The sequence below is a fragment of the Phyllostomus discolor genome, chromosome 4 (genome assembly GCF_004126475.2).
Source record: "Phyllostomus discolor isolate MPI-MPIP mPhyDis1 chromosome 4, mPhyDis1.pri.v3, whole genome shotgun sequence".
Classification (NCBI taxonomy): Eukaryota; Metazoa; Chordata; class Mammalia; order Chiroptera; family Phyllostomidae; genus Phyllostomus; species Phyllostomus discolor.
The window spans coordinates 188217307-188237022 of NC_040906.2; the positions used below are offsets into that span (position 1 = coordinate 188217307).

A 19716-nucleotide genomic window follows, 5' to 3' on the forward strand; every position below is an offset into this window, starting at 1 on the left:
AAAATAAATGTTTAAAATCTTTATTTAAAAGCTTTTAAATGCAATGTTCCATAAAAATTATATACATGTTTCTACAATATTTACATATTCCTTACTTCTCTTGGTTGGCATTCAACTTTTAAATGCAATTTTGAAAAGCTTCCAGGATTTCTTCTGAAAGTAAGCATTTAAAAATACTCCATACCGTATATGTACTTTCAAACAAAAACAGAAACCTAACCCCACAGAACCAGAAGAAAGGAAAAAAATCCATTACGTCTGTTGAAGTGGTCAGAAAGGGCCCTGGGGAACGACTTCCTGTCACAGGAAGCAGGAGTATGAGAGCGTGTTCGCTGCTACCATAACCCTTCTGTGGCACACGGAAAGGTCCACATGCAAGCGGGGTTTGCTCTTTCAAGTCACTGCAGCTTTCAGACCCATGCGACAGTGCCAAAGCGGCTCTTTACACTTTCACCTAAACCAAGGCGCTCCACTTGGTTAATGTCAACAAAGACACAATTTCTGAAATCACGATCTTTTCATGAAGTCAGAGCAGAAAACTGTGCAGGACAAGCAGAGCCTTTTGGGCTGGCGCGTCTTGGTTGATCTTATGAAAACTCTTTGGAACCTGCTGTGACTCTGTAACCAATCAGGGACTCTTTACCACCTTCATCCACAGGCAGATCCACTAACACGTGGGGCTTATCATAACCAAAGGAGGTAGTAGTGTTTCTCAGCATTATGGGCTCTGGTTCTCCCATGTTTACTTCAGTTTTGTTATCTGGAAGAGATCCGGAGTCAGACAAGAAGCTGACGGATTCCACAACGCCACTGTCAGAACCACTTCTGGAGTGGTAGGCGTTCAGAGTGATGCTGCAGGGTTCGGACTGGTTACTTCCACTCGAATGGGCCGAATCCGCCTTCCTCACTGGAGTCAGAGGGCTATCAGGGGCCACGTCGGACGTGTGCTCTTCCGTGATCACCACTTCCGTCTCACTAGAAAGGTCTTTGGGTTCTACTTTTCCTGGATCATCTTCAGTCTGTGTACTTGAAATTGTTGCTGGAGACCACTGCTCTTCCGAGACCACCTTTTCATTTTCAGGGACAATTGGTTCATAGGTGATGGGTGATATATATTTTGACTCAGCTTTTGTCTCTGAAGAGGCAATTTTTACCACAGATACCTAAGGAAGAGGAATCGGATTAAAAATAACAGCTGTTAAACTTATGTACCGATCTTCAAAAAAATGGTCTAAGGGTTAATGGACAACTAAATATACCACTAAATGGCACATTTAGAATGACAGTGTAACAAAATCTGATGGTTACCTTTGCTTTCTTTTTAATGAAAATATACTAGGTTAAGATTAGATATGACTTTTTAAAAGATTTTATTTATTTATTTTTAGAGAGGGAAGGGAAGGAGATAGGGAGAGAGAGAGAGAGAAATGTAAATGTGCGGTTGCTGGGGGTTATGGCCTGCAACCCAGGAATGTACCCTGGCTGGGAATCGAACCTGGGACACTTTGGTTCCCAGCCCGTGCTCCATCCATTGAGCTACACCAGCCAGGGCTAGATATGACTTTTTAAAAGTTACTATCTCAACAGTATATGTTGATTTTTGTGTATTATTTTTCACGTGTATGCCTACTTCATTTGTAATGGGAGTCCAGCTACTTACACAGTATCTTTACCATGTACCTTCATAGACAAAATTTCTATCGGCTCATATAATTTCTTTACATTGGTGATTATCTAACAGATGTTAAAGTGTTAACAAATTTTACTATTTAAGAACATGTTGAAATAAATATTCTTACACGTTTTTATTTATAAAATTATCTTTCAGAAAAAATTCTTAAGAGTGGAATTGCTGAGTCCAAAGGTGTGGCATGTCTATGGAGCTACAATGCTATATATCCATTGTACGCTTATCTTCCCCCAGGGCTATGCGACTTTTTAGCATCATACACCAGCTGTACAACTACTGCTGCTCCTGGGTATTCAGGTTCATTTTTCCTTCTCCAGTGGGTGTAAAATGGCGTGATACGAGATGGCCGTGTGCTTAATTACTAGGAAGAATGACTATTATACATGTGAATTGTCTATTACTTGTTGATAGTTCTTGTCTACTTTATTTAAGTGTAATGTGTTCATAATAAATTTATATGTGCCCTTTGAATGTCACAGATATTATTCCTGTCATACTTGATTCAGAAAGCTATAATTATTAGTGTTTAAATGTCCTTTTCATCATACAAAGGATTTTAAATGTTAGATGTTAGATATTAGAATGTCAAACTTCCATTTTAACCTCACTTTTGACCATATTGCTTTCTACACTCCAGCCACAGTGGAATGTTTCTGTATTTGCAGGTTTTCGAAGGCCATGCTTTCCTGATGCTGGACCTTAGCACATACTGCCCCCTGGTACCTGGATAAACCCCTCCCCGTCCCTCAGCACTGCGCGGCACAGCCTCTGGACACAGTCCTCACTGGCGCGTATACAATTCCTTTGTTGAACCTATCACTCTGCACGCCCACTGAATACTTCTCCCACCAGACTTTAAGTTCCTTAAACAGACTTGTCTAACTGTACTTCTGCCACACGCATAAAAAGGTACCTAGTGTGTGGTGACAAGTATGTGGTTTTGAATGTGTGGTAGTTTTAAGTAACTTTCCATAGGTGACATGCTGCTAAACATCACTTCTAAAAAATTTTAAGAAACTATCAAAAATGTTCAAATCAACGTTTTAGTATATATAATTAAAGAAAAATACTTAAATACATTACCAAGGACTTGGGCAACATGATGCTTTTTCTCTTAAATGGATTAATTTTCTTGATGTTACAACACACAATTACCAGGGTAAGTACCAGAAAGATTAGGACAGCAGCGACAATTGGAATCCAGACAGAATCTGAAAAAAGAAAAAAAAAAAAAGAGGGAAACCCCCACACATTGGGATGAAAATGGACTACTGCTATAATCAAGTAATTCTAAAGTGTTCGAGCGACTCTGCAGAGGCAGCGGCGGGGAGCATGGTCAGAGTGGTGCGGAGCACTGGCACCACGGTCAGAGGACAGACGAGTAAAAGGTTGCGTCCCCGTCCTCGACAGCGACATCTTCCCAGCTCCACAACCCCAGACTTTCTGTGACCACGCTGTCATGGCACAACGTGGCCAAAATAGCTTTTTTCGTCACAATTTCCTTGCAGTGCCAATGTAGGTTTCCAAGTTACGTTTTCATCTCAAAGAGGCAAAAAAAATAATTTTAAAAATATATTTCTATAATCATTAAAATATCATTCTATAAAATGTCTGTAACTCTTAAAATGATCCAGTCCCACTCCACGGAATTAGCTGCATTTTACACTGAAGGCTGCAAACATGAAGATGCACAGGCGCATGCACGCACACAGGCAGGAAAGCTGCACGGGAGCCCAGTCCCCCCACACGCTTCCTTCAGAAGGCTCGTTTCGGAGCCCGTGCGTTTGTAGCCACTGCTCTGTATTTCTCTCTAAGGCCGCCTTTCCTTTCGGCATTTCCCCCCCACAGATTAACATATCTACATGTCATGGGGGTGGCTGGCCTCTTTCACGGCTTTTCATTACCTTTAATTTCTACTCCAAAGTCACTTCTTTGGAATAGTAATTCTGGAAGTCCCTACTAAATGAATGCTTGTAGCACACCTGTTACAGGACGTGAGGACAATGAAAGTATTATGGCAGTAAAAAGATAAAAAGTAACTACATAACGAACCTAGCACCAGTCTTGGGAGCACTGACAGGCAGGCAGGGGCGAGCCACAGCGGTGCCACCGTGTGGCTGCAGTATCGACCGGTTTATCATTTAGGCGTTTTTTTTCTTAGTTAAGTCTGGGTCATTTGCATTCTTTTCAAATTTTGTATATTAGATTTAATATTTTAAAATAGCATTGGGGAAATTGGCATAAAATGTTCTGCATTATTTTAATTCACCCATTTAAAACCCTCGTATAAAGGCCTTCAAGTTATTATTAGTACTACATTTTAAGTGTTTGGTCTGATTCTTCAGCCTAGATTGTCATTCTTAAAAGGATATTTGTATCATAAAATCTTTTGTACATTTTTAACCTAGAAAATATATTCTAAAAATATCCTAACAATTGAAAAAAGATACATACACAAAGTCATCAAAACATGATTATAGAGAAAAATGTATAAATCATCTAAAAGTCTATAAATTGGGGAACATTAAGTAGAATACAATCTAATGAAATAATCTACATACATTGGAAAATAATATTAATAAAGTATGTGAAATATGGAAAAATATTTATAATGTATGCTTAAATTAGTATACCAAATTGTATATACTACATGATATCATCATGGTTATATAGAGAAAAATAGGATGGGAAAAACCCACTGAACTATGAGAACTAAGTATTTGTTTTGATGGTAGAACTATAGGTAATTTTGTTTTCTTCTGGCTTTTTACATTTTATAAACTACCTATAGTTTATAAACTACCTATAATGAATACTTAAGTTTCAAAATGTCAAAAAAGGCTCCAATTTTTGTCATGGCACCTGCCAGTTGAGAATGACAGCTCCAAAGTCCTGTTATTATGTACATCCACCACATGCAACAAAAGGATGAAATAATTATTTTAAAATGTTATAAAAATGACCCACAATCCATTATTTAAATGGATCTATACTTACTTTTCTTTAAGATTTTATTCACTTTTTTGAAGAGAGGAAGCGGGGAGAAAGGGAGAGAAACATCGATACGGGAGAGAAACATGTAATCCGGTGCCTCTCACACGTCCCCAGGCAGGTGCCCCGACAGGGAATCAAACTGGTGACTCTTCAGTTTTCGGGATAATGCCCAACCCACTGAGCCACATCAGTCAGGGCTATATTTATTTTTTAATATTAATTTCCAGTACTCCTGCAGTTCACATGTCACAAAATTTTAAACCATCAACATTCCCACTACACAGTTTTTAAACTTACTGTGCTCATATAGAACATACATGAATATACAGTATATCTTGAATATATATGATCTTGATATACTGAATAAATTGACTTATATGCATAATCCTGAAATGCAGACATTTATGCACAGTTTTATGTGTTTATTACTTTATCTTTCTTGCATGAAAAGGTTATCACATGGCTTTCTAAACTGGTTGTTTTATATCTTTTAACAACTGACAAATAGCCTTATTTACAATTTTGAACTTCTCTGAGGAATGCAACTACTTTTAAAAGAGCAGAGATTATGCCCTGGCTGGGTAGCTCAGTTGGCTGGAGCATCTCTCCGTACACCAAAATGTTGTGTGTTCAAGTCCCGGTCAGGGTGTCTATCTAGGTTGCAGGTTTGACCTCTGGTGGAGGCACATATAGGAAGCAACCAATTCATGTTTCTCTCTCACACTGGTGCATCTCTCTCTCTCACTCCCTTCCCCTCTCTCTAAAAGCAATAAGAAAGGCAGAGACTACTGAAATTGAAAATTTCCTTTTTTCACACTATCTTATGTTAGTTATCACTCCCTATATTTAGGCAAAAATGGTAAGAACTTACTTTTTACGTTCTTATGACCAATAATGGAGGAACAAAGTTCTTCAGACTTTTCAGTTTTAAGGGGCCACAGCTCCAAGTCGGAGATCCCTTCTGCTGAAATGCAGTACTCGGGAGTGAGTGAGGAAACTGGCACAGTTAACTGGCACCAAGTCACGTTGCAGTCATCTTCCTTCAGGATGAGCTGTGTGGAAAAAGGAAACAATGAAAACACACGGCTCCTTTCAGGCTGGAAGAAACAGTCCCCATATTCACGCTGCCCAAACACAGGGAAAAAAAACCCGTGTGACGAATGTTGAGCGAGTCTGAAAGCAGTGCTGGTATCCAATAGTAAGTCAGTTTGTTACTTCAACATAACATGCTGCTATGAGTCCACTGAAATGTTCTTTAGAGGGATTATAAATGTTAAACACAAATAGCAGGAATGTTTGCCGTTAGTTAAATCAACAAATATTCATTAGTCCTATTTCTACAATGCTGAGAACTCAGCTGGTGAGAGATAAAAGCATCTTATAGGAAGACTAACAAAGGTATTATGCAAAGGCTATAGAATCCCACAGCAGTACTATGAAGAAGGGGTAGAAGCAATCTCTGGGAGCTGACCCTCATCCACCCAGCCAAAGTGTGTGGGTCACCTGTGCTAGGGCCTGACCTCAAATAACTTACTATACGGGGCAGAAGAGATAAGGAAGAAATGTAAAAGAGTACTGCGTACTGCAAGAGGGCAACTGTATGGAACTAGGCATAACCAGACCACAGGAAAGGAAAGAGTGCACTGTATCGAAAGGAAGTCAAAGGGAAGGTGATACTCCAGTGAATACTGAATGGGTGAACATCTGCCAAAGAAGGTGGGAAGGACATTCCACCTGAGAACATGCTACTTACAGGGAACTAAGAGCAGCAAGTGGTTCACCCAAGCATGAATGAAAATAAAAACCAGAAGAAATGGGGAGCCAGGGTTGCTGGAAAGGATGCAAGAGGCCAAATCATGAAGGCCCTGCAGGCCATACCAGGAAGGAGAATTCGGGTATCATTTTGTAGCTGATGGTGATTTGGGAAAGGGTTTTAAGCAGCGATGTAATGTGGCTAGATATTCACTTTAGGAACAACTCTGCTAGCAATCCAAGAGATGTTTTAAAACCTAAATCAGATGTCACTCTTCTGCTTAGATTTTTCCAGAGGTGCAAAGCAACATCTCACTTAGAGTAAAAGTAAAATCCTTCCAGTGCCCGGAGAGATGTGGCCCCCACTGACCTCTCTGAGCGCACCTGCTCCCCTTCACGTGCCCAGTGCCCCTTTGCCACGCCCTTTGCCTGAAACGCCCTCCTCCTCATCCTCCAGGGAGCTCACCCCTCACCTCTGCCAGCCCTTGCTCCAGCAATGCCTCGTCCAGCAGGGGCGGTCTGCTCTGCCGCCCTACAGAGAATCACCGTGCCCCTAACCCCACTGCCCAACTCTCTTCCCTGCATTTTTCCTCCATAGCACTTATCATTGGAGTTTTGTTTGTATCCTTCACTGCTCTCTCCTGGTGCCCAGAATGCACAGAGCACACGCCTGGCACGTGTTGTTAGATAAAGGAAAGGCAGCACCATGGCAAACGGATGGGACAGAATGATTCTAATAAAAGTGTGGTCTGCATAACCAGTGACAGGATGTAATGATATCCCCACAGCACTACCGTTAGCTTTTCCTCTCAAAAACACTGACTCCAATTAGAGCTACATGTGATTTTATATTACTACCAATGAGGAAGATTAAAATTATCCTCAGCCTACCAGTTAAGAAATGAAAATATCCAGGTTAATATCCTAGATTAGGGCTATGCTGTTATACAAGGCAAACAAACAAAACAAACAAAAAACCACTTAAAGGTGTTCACCTGGGCAGTGTTAGTGACTAGCTACACCACCAATTCCATTCAACAGCATTTATATACATCATTTCATTTTTCTTACTGAAACCTCGGAACTGTAAGTCTTGCCTAACTATTCATAAGCATTTGACTTTCTTACACTACATAAACAACTTATGCTAATGAGAGAAACATCTCCATTGTGAAAAAGATGAAATGCAAACACATACCAGAGTTCCATTCACTTTCACATACACATTGTACGTGAATATGTCACAACGCCCTCCATCGTATATTTCTTCCAGGTCTTGTTCATGCACACTAGCTAAAGGGTGAAATATATCAACAATGATTTGGTCTTCCGTTTTTCTGATGCTCAGTTTAGGTGGTCCAACTTTCCCTGGTAGGGGTGGGAGGAGACAAAAAAGAAGGAGAATTAGTTGGCCCTGAAACTTTATAGTACATTTTATAAGATTACCAAAATCAATCAACCCACTCCTGTGGTTGCTGTTCTAAAGCAGCACCGCATTTAAACCATTCAAAGGAGATCTGGAAGATAGTCTAAATACCCTTAATAAAGAAATGTTTACTATGTCTTCTCAGTCAAAAAGTATTCTTATCTAATATAAACTCCTCTTTAACAGTTTAAATTCACTTTGAATCCTACAGAAAGACAGCTGGTCATGAATCTTGGTTAAAAAAAAAACAAAACAAAACCCTGACACACTAGAAACTCTATTAAATTATTTTTCCTTCATTGTGGTTCTGTAGCTTTTTTAAAAATGGTTTTCTAAGAAACATGTCTGAAAAGGCATTTTAGTTATCTTTAAACCCTCAAAGAAACGCTTTTTATCTCCAGCCCCTATGAATGTCTGGCATGAAGGCTGTGTAAAAGTTCGCTGAATCCATTCAATTTTATATTGTGAAAATCAGAATTAGATATTCACTCATTCAACAAATATTTATCATGTGTCTTTGGGACTTTGTTGGTAAACCATTTACCTGTTCTTTATATATTTACTGTACACCTACTATGTGCCAGAAAAGTCTGTTTTTACTCACTAATGTGTCCTCAGGGCCTATTTTATATTCTGGCACAGACTATGTCCTTAACAAATCTATGTGGGGAAAGCATGGCATGCAAAGGGTATAGTTAACAGATGATAAAAGTGTGACCTTGGGGAATAAACTATTTCGAGGGCAAGTATAGAAAGGGCGGTGGAAGAGACCAAGTTGGCACAGTCCGAAAAGCAGGAGCAGAAGGAGGTGGTGGTCGAAGTGACGAAGCATGAAGCAGAACAAGGCAGGCAGTGATGCTGGAGCGCACGGCTCTGAGAGTCGAGAAGCCTGGGGGGAGGAGGCAGGCGACGAAAGGCTTCTTTTACCCAGGCATGAGGGCATATTTACGAGCTACGAGGTAGGATGTTAGTCAGAAAAGAGGACTGGCACTGAAGACTCTGGAGCTTGAAGTGATGATAAAGATTGGATGTACTATGGCAATGGGATGCTGGACACATGAAGAGCTTCAAATTACTGGGATTGAAGAGATTACAGAATTCTGATACTTTTTGAGTGTATGAAGTTGGTAGTAAAATCCCCACAGGCCCTGAGGATTTAAGGTAGAGAGGAAAGATAAGAGCAGCTGCCGAAGTCCTCAGGGAATATAATTTAGAAAGGAGTGACGGGGACAGGGAGGGAAGGGCAGTGCAGAGGCTGGTGTGACAGCACCGATCCGCATATTTGTGTGGAGTGGAAATGTAATCGTTTAGTAGGGGCAAAGAGATGGGCACCTCAGCCCTATTTTGGAGGCTTGACACAAGAGGAAAATGCGGACTCCCTAAATTGCTCCAAATGTTTCTTGGACATTATAATAATTTTTAGCAATTGCTAATAAAAGCAAATATATATAGAAGACACGTGTAAGTACTCTCGAATTTAAAATGTAGACGTGTATACATTCTACTCACATTGTCTGCACAAAATAAATTCTTTTGACTCTGCAAAGGCCGATTCTTCTTGTCCAACCCTGGCTTTAACTCTGGCCCAGACAGAATTTATTGGGTCACCAATCAGGTGAAAGATGTTGCATTGATGATCAGAGGTACTGCAAGCGGCACTCCATGCTCCCTGCCTAAAATGAAGGGGAATAAAGGAACACAAACATAAAGAAACACATCTCTGTCTATGCTTTGCTTTTTATTCACGGCACAGAGCTGGTAGAAAGAGCTAAATAAGAATAGGATGGAGAAGCTGGACAGAGTAGGAAGGAAACCCTTATTCTTTGCTTAGAAGTACCACAAGTTTCTTTAGTACTACTAAATAAAGTACTTCAGTAGTACTTCTTTAGTAGAAGTACTACAATTTCTTTACAATAAAGAAGCTCAATTCAAATTACAAGATCTGTACAACCACATTCCACATGTAATTTTAGAAAATGTGTTCTCTAGTTCTGTCTGGTGTGATATGGTTGGAGCTTTGTCCCATAAACCAAAAGGTCAAAGGTTCAATTCCCGATCAGAGCACTACCGAGGTTGTGGGTTTGGCCCCCGGTCAGGGTGCACACGAGAGGGCGGCCAATGTTTCTCTCTCACGTCAATATTCCCCTCTCTCTTTCTCTAATAGCAAAGGAAAAAATGTCCTTGGGTGAGGATTAAAAAAAAGTCTGCTCTTTAAACTGTAGTTTCCACGAACATACATCGTTACTTAATTACAGAACCCAACACATCACGAAGACTCCCGACACTTGTCAAAATTTTTTTTTGAAATGTTTATCTTTTTACTCAACAGTAAGTATATATACTACATAAGAAGTAAGATGACATTACTTTTAATACAGAACTCTAAGCTTTATTTATTGTACCTTAAAATCTGGGGAGTTAGTAATACTTGTCTACTTCAATTCTGACAGCAAGAACTAAGGGTCAGGAAGCACTCTGAAAAGAACTGATCTGTGTCCTTACTGAGCACTTCCGGAAATCTACAAGCAGTTCAGGAAGTTTGCCCCAAGAGAAGGAAGGATGCTGGAAGGGAGCACAGAGAGTTACGGAATGTGCCAGGACCTACACAGAAACAGAATGAAAAGCATAAGAGAGTAATACTCACCCGTAGGTTTTAACCTCTACAATAAAAACTGGTGTCTGCCTCATGACTGGGTAATCCCAGTGTACGAAAGCATTTAAGTTATAGGCCTCGATAGTAACATTGGTTGGCACAGGCACTGTAAGAGATTCAAAAAGTTAAATACACAATAGTCAGAAATTAACATTAGCAAACCTTATAAGAAGCCATGTTAACCAAACACAAAAATATGTTTTTTTTTAAAAAGTACAGTTCATCAGAATAATAAAGGTATTTAAATTGGGAGATTTCTAATTTTTTTTGAAAAAGGTATAGAAAAGTTCTGAGTCATTTTAAAGTACTGAAGCAGTACTGTAGTATAAGAGAAACACAAATATAATGTGAAGTAATAAATTCCTATGTTTTAGGAGTTTATTTGTTTTTTTTTTGGCAAGTCCATAGAGAAGTTGTTTTTCCTTTTTTTATATTTTATTGACTATGCTATTATTGCAGTTGTCCCAATTTCCTCCTCTTTCCCCCCCTGCACCCAACACCCCCAACTCCCTCAGGCAATCCCCACACCATTGTTCATGTAGAAATGCACTGCCTATTGTAATAATAATCCACTTAATCACTAGAATCTCCTATATATGATACCACAGATTATATTCAATGTCTAGAGAAGAACTGGCTACACCAGGGATGGATGGTCAATTTCACTCTAAAACACCACCGCCACCTCCACTCTCAAGCCCTACACCCAGATCCATCAAACACCCTCAGCACCTTGCCTACAACACAGGGACGGACACCTCAAGACTGACTGACGGAGACACTGACCATTCCGACTGCATCAACATTTTGCTCTCTGGGTGCACAGGGCTTTTAATAAAACAAATCCAGTGTTTCTTATTGCCTATGCTCTTTTAAACAATTTCAGAAAACTTAGGTTAGTAAGATGTGAGCCATATTAAGTCACTTGAACATCTTTTCATCAGACATTACCAAAACTGTAATCTGGTTATTAAAAGTAGCCATTTTCCCCTGGTCAGTGTAAAAGGCTATTGTCCACCAATCCTAGGAAAAATGCATACATACACACATCTCCTCCCTTCCTCCTTTCCCTCTGCTTCTCCTCCCTTCCTTCCTTTGGATAGGAATAAACATGAAGATATTAGATACAGCTGATAACATGATACAAAATGGAAAACTGTACTAAATATGATTTACTTATAATCAAAGTAAAAAAATGAATGGCAATGTGGCCAAGGTGCAGTGGCTTCCTAACATAACTTATCATACTCCTCAGAAATTCTGAGAGCTACAAGCATACTTTTTAAAGCACCCCAGATGATAATGATGATTACTCAGGTTTCTATCAAGTGGACTGGTTCTAATAAGAAAAATACTCCCTGGTGAGGCATTAAGAAATCTGTGTTCTTTTCTGCTATACTACTAGTTATTTCAGATTTCCTCATCTGTCAGGTAAGGTGTCAACTTCACACATATACAAGGGGGGGGGGACTCCAAAAAACCAGAATTATAATCTGGAGGGCGTGCCCCTTGTAGTACAGGCTTCCCCCACTAGGTGAGTGTTCTAGGAGCCCATCTGTATCAGTGCACCAGCTGGAGTTGTGAGAGGCTGTGCTCAGCTTAAGTAACTTTATTTTGAAGACTCTTTCAACACGTTTGCCCATTTCATGATAGGTGATTTACAAGTGCACCTGCCCACACTGTGCTGAGTGTTCAGCAGTTTTTGACCAAAAATGGCATGACCCCAGTACCCCACCCTTCCTATTCACCTGATCTTCCCCATCTCTCCTGGAATGACTTTTTTGTTTCCCCAGATGAAAAAAGTCCTCAAGGGGACACATTTTGCTGATGTGGAAGAGGTGAAACAAAAAATAGTAGAAGCACTGAAAGGCATTAAAATACACAAGTTCAAGAACTATTTTCAGCAGTGGAAAAAAGTCTTAATAGATGCATTGTACCAAATGGAGAGTGCTTTGAAGGTGACTGAAGTTTGAATGTGTACAAATAAGTACACAACTTTTTATAAATAAATTAGGAGGTTTTTTTGGGTCCCTCCTCATACTCTGTAGACGAAGTACGACATTCCACAATCTGTTTACCTGCCTTTCCATGGGAAGGACAAACTGAGCAGTAAAGAGAAGTGAAAGGGCCAGAATAAAGGCTGGTGAGTAAATTGTTTTTGTGGACTTGATTTCACCTGACGTCACACCTCAAAAATAAACACTCCAAGTTAAAGCATCCAGACCCTTTCCTGAATGAGTAACTCTCAGATAAAAAAATCTAACAACTCCAAGTTGAAGATGCAGGGTCATACGTATTTTCACAAAGATTTCTTCTTACAGTGCAAACTGAGAAATGGCATGAGAAATCCAGATGAAAAAAAGTGAAAAATATCAAATCAAGACTATTGCACGTTTTTCAGAATATATATTTTTCACAGTCTACCTCCTGAATAGTTTTATAATGTTTGTAAAATGGCTATTTTTCTTTATGCTTCCCAACTCCTTCTCTTTTTTAATTTTTTTCCTTTCTGTTTTCTTGAGATATATGGACATATGGCATTGTTTAAGACAGAGAGCATGACTTGACTTAAATACACGGCAAAACGATAACCACAGTAAGTTCAGTTAACATCCATTATCTCACAGAGCTACAAGAAGGAGAAGAAAAAACAAACGTTGTTTTCCTTGTGGTGAGAACTTCTGGGATCTATTCTCTTTCTTAACAAATGTTTAATACACCACATAGCAGCGTTAGCTACAGTCGTCGTGTTGTACATTACATCCCCATATTGCTTTCTTGTACCTGCAGAAGTTTCAGAACTAAGGTTCCGAGTGAGGACACCTAAAATCCTTCAAGTCTACTTCACCTTCTACATAATAGTTCCTCAGCTGGGCCAAGAGCCACAGTATCCCTGCAGCCTTCTCTTACTCCTGTCTGTCTGGGGACCTATTCTGGTTTTATCACTCATTCTATCTTTTAAAATCTTGAGCCCAGATGTGATGCAACAGATGTGAATGAAATACTTTCTTTCCTCTCTCTCTCTCTCTTTTTTTTTTTAAAGAGATGGGCATGTGAGTTAGTGGGTTATACTGAACTTGTAATTAACTAAAACCCCCAGGCCTTTCACTCAAACCCCCGCCAAGTGAGGCTTACCCAGTCAACACCTGCTCACCCACTCTCTGACCTGGCAGCACAGGGTTTTACTCTGGCCTGTTTGTTCGACTTCATCTGCTTGGGTTTGCTTGGCTTGTCAATGAATTCTAACTGGAAGTGACACACCCTGGTCTCTGGCAGGAGTCATTTCTCAAGAGTAATTTGGACTAAGTCATTCGAAGTTGAGAAATAATTTAGGAACTGAAAAAATAAAATAGGCCTTTGTAGTCTATGGAAGGAAAAGCAAGAAGAACAAGTTAGCTGCTGAGCCTATTTTAAATTTCTCCTATTGGTGTGGATGAGATTTCTTTTCAGCATAATTTCTCCGATATATCTAAATAATTTAATATTTTAAAATGTATTTGTGAAAATAATGACACACATTACTGAAAGTTCCTACGTGACAAGGGAAGTGCTCAGCGCTTTTATGCGTCATCTTAGTTAAGCACACAGCCGCCCTATGAGGGAAATATTACAATACATGCTTTTTACCAATGACAAAACAAAGACTTAGAAAAGTTATCTAAAGCCTTGACAATATGTAAACTTTCATTGATTTTTTTTTAATTAAGAAAAGAAAAAGATCAAAACTGTGAACAAAATAGCAATAAATACAAATCTAGCAACAACTGAATCTAAAAAACAAAGTAAGCAAACTAGAAGAACAAAGATAGAGTCATGGATACAGAGACTATTTTGATGGTTGCCAGATGGGAGGGGAGTGTGGGGAATGAGTGAAGAGGTGAGGGGATTAAGAAGTATAAACAGGTAGTTACAGAACAGCCGTGGGGATATAAAGTACAGTACAGGCAATGGAGTAGCCAAGAACTTATACCATAACCCATGGACAACGGTGGGGGGACTGCTTGAGGGAGGGGGGAAAAAGGGGAAAAATCAGGACAACTGTAATAGCATAATCAATAAAATATAATTTTAAAACATTATATTAAAATATATCTGCTATTGGAAAGAGAAGTGAAAAAAAGCTGCTTAAGTGTTATTTTTACGATAGTTTACTAAAATAAGGGGAAAATAACCTCCATATATAAACAGGAATTGGAGATGGTTGTTTTCTGATGACTTCACAAGCACCTGCTTCAAGTAATTTTGCCCAATTTATTGTACTATCTGAATTAAATGATGGCCACTGTGAAATCTGAACAGTGCATTAAAGTAAATCATTTCTTTAGACCGCACATTTAGAGTGGACAGTTCCTTAGTAAGGAAATAATGAGTAAACTAATTTCTTCCTGTCAGAAATTCATTTAATTCTGGTTCATACCACAACTGCATTATTGCTGTGTGCTGCCAAATTTATAAGATAGCTCTTTAAATGGGTTATTTTTCTCTTCAATTCTTTAGGTATTTATTTATATAGAACAGAAATGTGGAAATTGCAAAGTCCATATGAATCATGAATCAGAATAAAATGAGAAAGAAAATTATTATTAATACTTGCTCATTAAATATAATTAAAATGTAATATCTTAACTATCCTGAATCTCTGCAATAAATGAAAACAGAACCTAGAGAAAGTAATGGAAAATTCAATCACAGGCAGAGCATGGTCCTCCAGTCAGAGACTGGGTGGAGGCGCAGCTGAAGAAGCAGGGAAGGCGAGTTAAGAGTCCCACATCTGTGCTCCCACATCTGTGCTCCAGTGCAGCGTGTGCTGCAGGTAACGCTCGGAGTGGGAGAGCAAACGGGAAAAAGTTAGCCACTAGGAGGCACTGATTCACCTGAAATATACGCACTACTTAGTATGTGAAAGTGTCTGAAAAGTGAAGTACTACTAGTTATTAGATGGCACTTATGGATTTACTTTCCCTACAAATGAACTTAAGAAATATTAACGAAAAACCATAACTGTAATATATTCCCAACCATTTGGATTTTTCGCACTCTGGCTATCATCCCTTGCCTGTTTCCCTCTTCCTACCAGGTTCCCTTGTCTATGACGAACTTCCAAACACAGTTAAACTCGGCACTAATAAGAGTTAACACACTGAGTGTGTATTAATAAACTCTAGGTACTGAGGAGTCAGGGAAGCTCGGAGGCAGAAGCAGGTGGTCCCTGTGGGGTTTCCTCCTATACTCTAAAGATTTTGCATTTTAAACTAACTTTAAAAGTAGAGAGAACACAAAAGAATGTAGAGAAATGCACTGGATAAACTAGACGAGACTGGACTGGAAATGCATTGAAAAACAGGGGTGTTGTGCCCTGGCTGGCGTAGCTCAGTGGATTGAGTGCGGGCTGGGAACCAAAGTGTCCCAGGTTCAATTCCCATTCAGGGTACATGCCTGGGTTGCAGGCCATAACCCCCAGCAACCGCACATTGATGTCTGTCTGTCTGTCTGTCTGTCTCTCTCTCCCCCCCTTCCCTCCCTAAAAATAAATAAATAAAATCTTTAAAAAAAAAAAACAAAAAAACCCAGGGGTGTTGCCAACAGCTGTGTTTACAAAATGCTGGCGTACAGAAGGCTACAGCAGATCTTTTCAAGGCAGGTGGGCAGGCAATTCTACTCCCAGGGCCTGCTTCAAGAATGTCGAAATTATGCTTCCGAGAGGTACCAGGCTCGGGAGGGCCCTGTGCTCTGAAGGGAGAGCCTGACAATTGGTTTAACACTCTGCCAGGAACTTGAGTCATCCTCTTCCTCTTTTGCACATCCAGTCACTTGAGTCCTGCTGACTCAGCCTTCTTCTACATGTTCATCCAACTGTCCTCTCCATTTCAACTGCCACCTCGAATCGACTCCTCCCACGCATAAGCAGCTACCCAACTGGACTCACTCCTTGGATTCTACCCCCAAACTCTTTTACCAGATGCATGGTTTTTCTAAGTGGCATATCTAATCCTGCTCAAAATCATTTCTCCTCTTAAAATAACCCAACGGCTGCCCACTGACTTGAGCAAGGCATACTGGGCATATTCTTTCGTTAGTTCAGCACCTGTACTCCTTTCAGAAACATTCCTTCTCTTCTAGAAACTCCCCTACTGCCATCCTCTGAACCAATGTACTTCCCGAGTAAGCTGGCACCTCACCCAAGCTGGGCAAATCATAGCCTTCGCTTGGGATTTTGTTAGGATGGGAGAAACTGCAAAATGTCAAAACCCCAAAGCTGTCAACATCCACGACTGCTGCCAACCAGGCAAAGCTGTCAATGCTGTGAGTCAGGAATAAGAAATGGAGAGTCTTGGCAGTTTGACTCCCTGGTTCGGCTTTCTGAGGCCCAGCTGGCATCTCTACCTCTCTATTTAATTCTTGCTTAGCACCTCTGAGCTGATCAATTCCTCTTTTTGCCTAAGTCAGGCAAAGCTGTGTTTCTACCCCTTGTTGTTACACGTGACCATGACAAGGCACTTCATTAACTGGTTCCTACCTCACACACATATTCTTCAATAAAATGCCTAATGTTCCATTAATCCGACATGCTGTTTCACACCTCTCTTCTCTGCACGACAAGCCTCTCTGCAACCTCCAGTTCCAACTCTGGGGTCATCTTCTCTGACTCCCCTGGTCAGAGCCAGGTACCCACATGTGCAAGCTCTTATGTACTACAGCTACCCTTATGGATGATGAACTTGATCTGTCAATGGCAGTTTGCAGAGTAGGTAAGAACTTGGAGCCTGGAGCCCAACTGCCAGGCTCCCCATTGCGTACCAGTGACTTCTCCACAAGTTGGGTAGACTTTTTGGTGTCTCCAATGGAGATACCAACAGCGTCTTCTTTACAGGGTTGCCTTGAAAATGAGATGTGAGAACAACAGTGCCGAGCACTTAACCATTAGCTAAATAATCATGATCCTTGAAAGCAGAAACTAAGCAACTCCCATTTTTGTATTCCCAACATCTGGTTTCCCCAAAGACTATGCCTGTGTGTTTGCTTGACTCTTAAACAACAAGCCAAAAGAGAGCTGGCTATGGTTGCGGCACATCCAATAAGGCGCTCAAGGAGTAAGTCCTAATACAGAGCCTCAGACCCAGTCTGCTAAGGATGATGGAGGCTGGGCCTCCCAGACCCCTCGCGGGCGAGTGCTAGGTGGGGACACCGAGGAGACACTCAAGACTAACGGAGTTTCTCACAATTTAGGTTTATCCCTCTTGCCGAAGGGTTTACTTATTTTATTAGAGAAGAAAAGCGTATTCTCAGCATCTGTTTCCTGGAAAATCTCAATAAGCAGGCAGAAATAAACTGCTTTCAGGAACTAAGCTACGCGAAGAGACTCACCACCTGACAAGTCCGGCTCGCCCTGCACCACTCCCTGCACCACTCGCAAACAAGGATGGCCAGTGACAGCCACTAAACCTTCAGCTGGGAAAGAACAACTTCGCTCCTATCCCTAAGGATTCTGGGTTCCCCCTAATAATGTAGTATTAAGTCAAGACCTGTGGCCACAGTTTACAAATGCTGACCAAGAAACCCACACGTGTAAAAATAAATGAAAAGAACTGAAGAACTGAGAGGCGTGTTGTGTTGTTTCGGCAACCACGGGAAGAGCCGAGAGGGAACTGAAGAGTGGAAACCGCGGACACCCGCAGTCGCCTTCCCGGCTGCCGCCCCCACAGGGCCCGACGCCGCCAAGCGTCCGCGAACCCGGCCAGCGCGGGTGCGGCTCCGCCGGTCGGGGGTTCCCGGCGAGGGCGGCTTCCTCTCTCCCCTCCCCGCTCCCCGCCCCCATCCAGCCGCGGCCCTGCCGCACGAGACAGTACCCGAGGACAGCTTCCGATCCACGGCGCTCATCTCAGCTGGGCTCGCGACCTGAGTGATGAGGACGAGGAGAAGCAGAGCCATGCTGCTCCCGAGACTCCGGGAGCCGCCCGGAGCGGCTGCTGCGGTCCACCGGCGCGGGCCTCCCGCCTGGGCCTCACGTCACTTCCGCCGCCGAGGACCAGAGCTCCCCTCGGAGCCTGGGAGTGGACATTGAAGCCGGAGGCGGGACTAGACCCCGCTGGCCAGTTGTAGAGGGGGGGCGGGGCCAGGGCGGGGCCGCGGGACGAGGCGAGGCGAGGCGAGAAGTAGCGGAGCCGAGGGTGGGGGGTGGGCGACACCGACTTGGAAGGGGTCGTGGACGGGAGGGTAGAACCAGAAAACAAGGAGAGGCCAGCTTCCAGGGTTGACGGGTTTGTGCGGAACGTGTGTCCAAACGTTTTTTTCATCTTGGCACCACGTCCTGAGATTCTACTTCCTATTTCCAGTATCCTTGGGTTGCAGAACTTTGCCCTAGGCCACGACCCAGCCACAATCACTGTACTCTGTTCGATTTAGCTGTCAACGCATCTGGGAACCTGAGAGTTTACAACAGAAGAAGCTTACCTGCCTTCTCTAATCCGTGCATTTGTATTTGAGGAAGCTGAAGCTTCACTGGTGAAATGTTTTGTGCGAACTTCCACAGCCCACGTCAATTTGGCTTGGCCAAAATCTACATTATTCCTGGGGCGGTGGGAGGGGGCGGGGGGGGGACGGGAAACAGCTTGTATTACCTTTGCGATAATTAAATATCACATAGCCATTTATTCAGTAGCTTCTCATGAGATCTGCCCGAGTTCACATATGCTATTACTCCCCACCTCGCCCATTCCAGTCCAGCTATAGTGGATGTGCATAAAGCTAACTTCCTCACCTGCTTCAAGTCTCTGCTTATCGCGCTCTTTGGCAAAAATTTGAAATTACAGCCCACCTTCCTTTCTTTTTATCCTGGTTTACTAATTCTTTCATGGCACTTAGCACCTTCCCCTAGAGTCTACAATATGCATATTGATATTTATCTTCTCAGGCTCCATAGGACTGAAACTGTTGGCACTCAATAAGTAATTGTTGAATGAAAGAATGCATGATACACCAGCATTAAACAACATTTTAGAGAGAAAAATGATATGAAAGTACTTCACAAACTTGAGAGGAATTTTTAGCTAGATCATTTTATTTCTATTAAATCCCTTAGCTTAGTACTTCTCCAACTCCAATGTACAGGTGAACCACCTGGGGGTCTTGTTAAATGCAGATTTGGATTCCATAGGTCTGATTCAGGTTGGGGCTTGAGACACTACGTTTCTAACAAGATAC

The 19716-nt window shown here is 41.5% G+C and overlaps 1 protein-coding gene across 1 annotated transcript; it reads right to left on the reverse strand.

The window, feature by feature from the left end:
• Positions 1 to 18561, reverse strand: IFNGR1 (interferon gamma receptor 1). Its single transcript, XM_028510313.2, has 7 exons — positions 18363 to 18561; positions 10507 to 10621; positions 9372 to 9535; positions 7635 to 7804; positions 5556 to 5736; positions 2774 to 2901; positions 1 to 1163 (listed from the first exon to the last, which is right to left on the reverse strand). The coding sequence occupies exons 1-7, from the start codon at positions 18442 to 18444 to the stop codon at positions 588 to 590; spliced, it is 1416 nt and encodes a 471-aa protein (XP_028366114.1). The 5' UTR covers positions 18445 to 18561; the 3' UTR covers positions 1 to 587.
• Between the last annotated feature and the right edge of the window lie 1155 nt (positions 18562 to 19716).